The 5177-nt window shown below is 48.4% G+C and overlaps 1 protein-coding gene across 1 annotated transcript; it reads right to left on the bottom strand.

Moving 5' to 3' along the window:
* Positions 1-387: 387 nt before the first annotated feature.
* Positions 388-3303, bottom strand: LOC133930500 (transcription factor bHLH144-like). Its single transcript, XM_062377158.1, has 3 exons — positions 3034-3303; positions 2685-2929; positions 388-1858 (listed from the first exon to the last, which is right to left on the bottom strand). Exon 3 carries the CDS (start codon positions 1576-1578, stop codon positions 784-786), a length of 795 nt encoding a protein of 264 aa, XP_062233142.1. The 5' UTR covers positions 1579-1858; positions 2685-2929; positions 3034-3303; the 3' UTR covers positions 388-783.
* Between the last annotated feature and the right edge of the window lie 1874 nt (positions 3304-5177).

The raw sequence follows: 5177 nt of genomic DNA, 5'->3' as shown, positions 1-5177 counted from the left end.
TTCTAATTCCATGCATTCCAAACATGGCCTGAATCAAATATAATTTTTTTTGGTACAACTATTCCCAACCAATAGGAAGTCTATTTGCACTACGCTTACTTTACTAATCAAATATTGCAGAACCTCGTCTAAACTTTTGATTTTGGCAATTCAACTACACCTATGCAGATATAATTTGGATTTAGCTGCATCTCTGTTAATCGTGTTGGTCCCACAACACTATATATAATGTATATGCTCCATGTTGACATTCCCAGTTCAAAGAAAGATATAAACTTAAAAAGATGAATCCTAAGAAGAAAAAATGAAAAGATTGCAAGCTGACTGCGTGGTGCGAATTCCAACATGGCACAAAGGAGAGTTCTAAAAAAAACATGGCACAAAGGATAACCAAAACACGGTGTATACTATATCATCAGCGTGACAGTTACAACGCCAGCCACTATCAGGAGATACGAAAGAAAAAAAGGCAGCAACTTCTACTAAAGCAAAGCAACAATCCATGCACGCACGCACGAGCAGAGGCACCACAAGACAGTGACGAAATAAAAGCGAGAAAGCGCGCAGTAACTCAGCTCTCTCCCTCATGCCGCTCCCTTCCCTTGCTCTGATCGTGTCAGTGCAAACAGCGCACGCACCAACTGGTTGAGGGCATCTGATGCGAGGATCAGGCTGTCGTTGTCATCATCACGGCTTCTATCGCCGGTCTCATCTTATGATGTTTATCTGCCGATGCAGATAGAGATTTCGACTGCCATTGTGATCGTTGCGGATGTCAGCGGGCTAGCTGCTTGACCCACGCGCACCGAGCTTCTTGACCTCCACCTTGAGCGACTTGAGGTACCTCACGGCCTCGTCGAGGACCGCCGGCGTGTCCATGCGGTCGCCGCCCGGGATGATCCCCTTGAGCGTCCGCACCATCTTCTTCATCCGCTCCTTCTTCTCGCCGCCTCCGCCGCCGGTCTCGTTCTTCCGGCCGCCTCCGATGGGCCCGTACCCGGACGAGCACGTGGAGTCCGGGGAGCCGCCGGCGCGGCAGCCCGGGGTGCGGCCTGTGCTGAGCACGTCGTCCTCGTCCTCGCCGTCCTCCGTGCTCATCAGCGCGTCGATCTCGTCGGTGTCCTCTTTCTGCCGGATCGAGCCGCCGCCGCCGTCGCCGCAACCGTAGTAGGCGCTCTTGCCGGCACCGGCGTAGTTCTGATCGAAGCCGTGGCAGTGGTGGTGATTGTAGTCGTAGCCGCCGCCGGAGGAGCCGAAGTTGTTGGCGAGGGAGGGGTGGAACATGACCCGGCTCCGCTCGTACGTCTGGTCGAAGATGACGTAGTTCTTGGGGCAGGTATCCGACGACTGGAACTCGAGCCCGGTGAGTGGCGCCGGGAAGTCGTGCTGCCTCCGACCGGCGAGGGGGTCCTCATAGGCAGCTGGCGCGACAGCGTACCGATCGTTGGCCGCGTAGTACGCGCCTCCGCCGACGTAGCCGGCCATGTCGTAGTCGTAGCCGCCGGCGCCGGTGCCGGCGATGTAGCTATTGTATCCGTAGCCGTAGCCACCGTACCCGTATCCGGGGTCCCCCTGCATCAGGTCACTTGTGCAGTGTTGCTTTGGCTTGATTTCTAAGGATTTTTGGCTTTGTTTGTGTGGGGAAATTTAGGAAGTAGTTTGGTTTCGATTGGAAGGAAAATGAACAAGAAATTTAAGAGCGTTTTGTTAACTGGAGCTGGCTTTTTGTGGTTTTTAAATTCAAAATTGTTTTGGTTAGTTGGGTTTGGAGCTGCTAGGATGGAGAGAGTGCGTGTGAGGTGTGGAGTGATGGCCGAATCTACGTCACGGGCTTCAGAAGCTGGCGGAAGTATTCGGCCTGCAAGCAGTAAACAATGGAAAAACAAATTAGAATGATACTTGCATGTAACAAATTATAGACTAAAATTTTTTAATATGAAAACATCTTTTGATGTCCCAACTTGTTTTAAAGCGTGTTAAAATAGGATCAGCTTTGGCAAGGTGAGAACATAGCACAAAGAGCACAGGGCTAGAGCAATTTGTCAAGTTGCATAGGTTAGTGCAAGATATCAGAGCAAAAGCAAAAGAGAGCATGAGCGCATTAGTATCTAGCCATTTGTCAACAATGAGGCCTGTTAAAGAGTAAATGCATAATTCATAATTTTGCTGCGTAAGAATGCACACACAGAGGAAGAGCTGCCGTTAACATGCAAGATGCAATTACAAACAAACATAGAAAAAAACGAGAGCAACTACAGTGATGCCAAACTAATGAACCATGCATCATTGATGTGATGCGATTGATAAATGTCCAATCTAGCATGGAGCACATTAGTAGACCGAACGGAGCGACTCGTGCCGGCAGGGCTCGAGGTCGCTATCCTGTCTCTTGAAGGCGGTGAAATTTGGAAGGCATCATTAAAAAATATATATATAAATAAATATCCAATCTGAATTAAATAAAATGCGTTACTGTAGTTACTTTCGGAATCTTCAATTTTACTGTTTTGTTACGCATTACTGCATTAGGGTCAAGTGAGTTTTGATCTTCCTCTAGCACAACCAAGTAGAACACTAACATGCTCCATTAACCCAGGCAAACAGAGACCACAACATTGTTTAGGACTTTTAGTTACATCAGGAAATTGAACAATGTAAGGAAGAACGGGAAAGAGGACGCTGACCTGGCAGACTTGCATCAATCTGTAGTAGTACGCGACGGCGCCACTTGTCATAACGACCACGTCAAGGCTCCACCGGCTGAACCCAACGCACATGTCCTTCCCCGCCCAGGCTCCAAGCAAGCCTCGACACCCGATCGCTCGACGGACGGAGCGGCGCGAGATCACAGGATGACGCGGAAGGACACCACCAGCCGCACGATCGTCCCCACCCAAGGCATCCTGCCCTTCTACCTCCTCTGCTCTGCCTGAAATCACCAAATAAAAGGACGAAGCGATCAATTTGGATGACCAGAAAACGCACCAACGGTGGAAGAGCCAGTAGCCCAGTATGTTGTGATCAAGACGATACCAATCAAGCCTTTCTGCAACGATGAGACCGATCGAGGCTGAGCCGACCAGAGAAGAGCAGGAGCAGAGCAATGGAACGGGATTGGAGAAGAGATGGATGGATGGAGCCGGCAAATGGGAGGCCACAGGGTTTTATATAACGGATGAACAGCAAGCAGCTGGTGTTGGATACTCCGATTGGTCCCTCTCCCCTGTCGCTCGCTTCCTTTTGTTGCACTTCTTTTGAGTGTGATACAGAGAGAGGTGAAGGTGGAGTGGCGCGGAGAGAGGAGAGGAACAGAGCAGTGATGGGAATGGATGGGGCGCGGGGCGGGAGCGAATTAATGAGGTGGCGTGCGCACTCGATGGGTGCTGTGGGTGCGCGTGCCGCTTCGCACCGTGCTCTCCCCCAAACTCCTCGCTTCCCCACACCGTCTCGCCCACCACTTCGCCCAATGACACGCGGACCCCCACTCCCGCATGCCCCCACGCGTCGGCGAGACAAAAACCGCCGGGCGCCCGTGCGCGGGGTTCGGGTCAATGGAGGTGAGCATCGTGGCACAGCAATCCATCCCAACTTCCGAGCACGAAGCAGCAAGCAACCGGAGCACGCACGCTGCCGCGTTAGGGAAGCGCGCGGGAGCCGTCAGATCCGCATCGGGCGGCGGAGGGAGCCACGGTTCGGTGACGGACCCCGCTACTGGTGCTGCGCGCGTGCCCCCGGGGCCATCGATGCGCGCCTAGGGACTCTGTGAAGTAGGGCCAGGCCCCGTGCAGACAAGGGCGGCGCGCCACGGCGTCCGGGGCAGCCATGATGGTGCGGGAGTTGAAGCGGGCTACGCTTCCCTGCCACTGCGGCGCTGGTGATGGACTACCGGACATGCTAGATTGCTCGTCGAAATTGTACTTCATGTGCTGTTTGCTTCTCCCCTGCCGCCCCCCTGCCGCCGTTTGCATGTTTCCAGGTCTATGACACGCCATTAGCGGTCACCTCCGATAATGGAATTACCTTGCTCGAGGGATTTTGTAGGATACGCGTTCTATTTAAAATACTCCCTACGTAAGTGCCCGGAACAGAGTGAACTTTTGTGGTTCCGATTTGGATGAGCTCTTCCATTGCATGGTTTTGAAAAAAAAAAGGCTCTTCCGTTGGAGTAGCGTTCATGTTCGTCTCCAACGGAATTAGCTTCTTTGATAGATTCTGCAGGATACGTACGAATTCAATCAAAGAATGCTCCAAGGTAAATGCTTGCAACAAGTGAACACTTCGATCCAAATTTGGAGTCTGATATATATGAGGTCTGCTGTTGTGTGTCAGTTATCTTTATGCCTTTTTGCCAGCAAAATTAAGCACTATTAAACAACCAAAAGCAACACAACCTTACATTTCAAGAATGTGAATATATGTAGTTTTTTTTTGGAATAGGGATGCAATTATATAAAACTTGAAAGAAATACAACCCCAAACTATATCAAGGTCCCGAAATAAAAAAGATTACAAAGAAATTTCTATTTTTTTTTCACTTTTCTAGTGATTTGTTTTGCGAAAGTTTGGTCTTACTTAGTGCATAACAAAAACAACACACCCGTCTGAAAGAAGAACCTCTTATTCACTCATGGGGAAATTGAACTGTTTTATGTTAAGACTTAAATTGGTGACCAGATTCCTAAAACGACAAAGACCAGCAGGTTAGACCGGGATAATGGTGAAAGCCTTGTAACATACTAACATTGTTATAAAGAATATATTTCCCACACATTTTTATGATTTTAAAGATTTTTGTTTCCATCCCTTACTCCATAAGTTTAGTCTGAACATGAAGTTGTGTAGAACAAGATTACTTCTGGACACCTAATCGCAGGGAATGTGTGCATTGTACATTCATTATTCTAGAATATATGACATCAATATCAACATAGTATCCAATATGTAACTTTCAACTTTCCTTTATACGAAAATGGTAGTATAAAATATGTAAAATTATTATATGGAAATATTTACTACAACCAATCTTGTGATGCCATTTCTATATGACGTCATAATTGTTTTGTAAATCTATGGTCAAAGTCTGCATACTTTTTGAAATGACATAAATACAATTTCGTATGAGTCTTCCTCTCTTCTCAATAATGTGTATAGGTGCAATTTCATAGGATATCTCTAGC

Source organism: Phragmites australis, chromosome 10 (assembly GCF_958298935.1).
Source record: "Phragmites australis chromosome 10, lpPhrAust1.1, whole genome shotgun sequence".
NCBI classification, from domain to species: domain Eukaryota; kingdom Viridiplantae; phylum Streptophyta; class Magnoliopsida; order Poales; family Poaceae; genus Phragmites; species Phragmites australis.
Note: the sequence above shows the minus strand (reverse complement) of the source record. Positions and strands in the feature narration are given on the sequence as shown.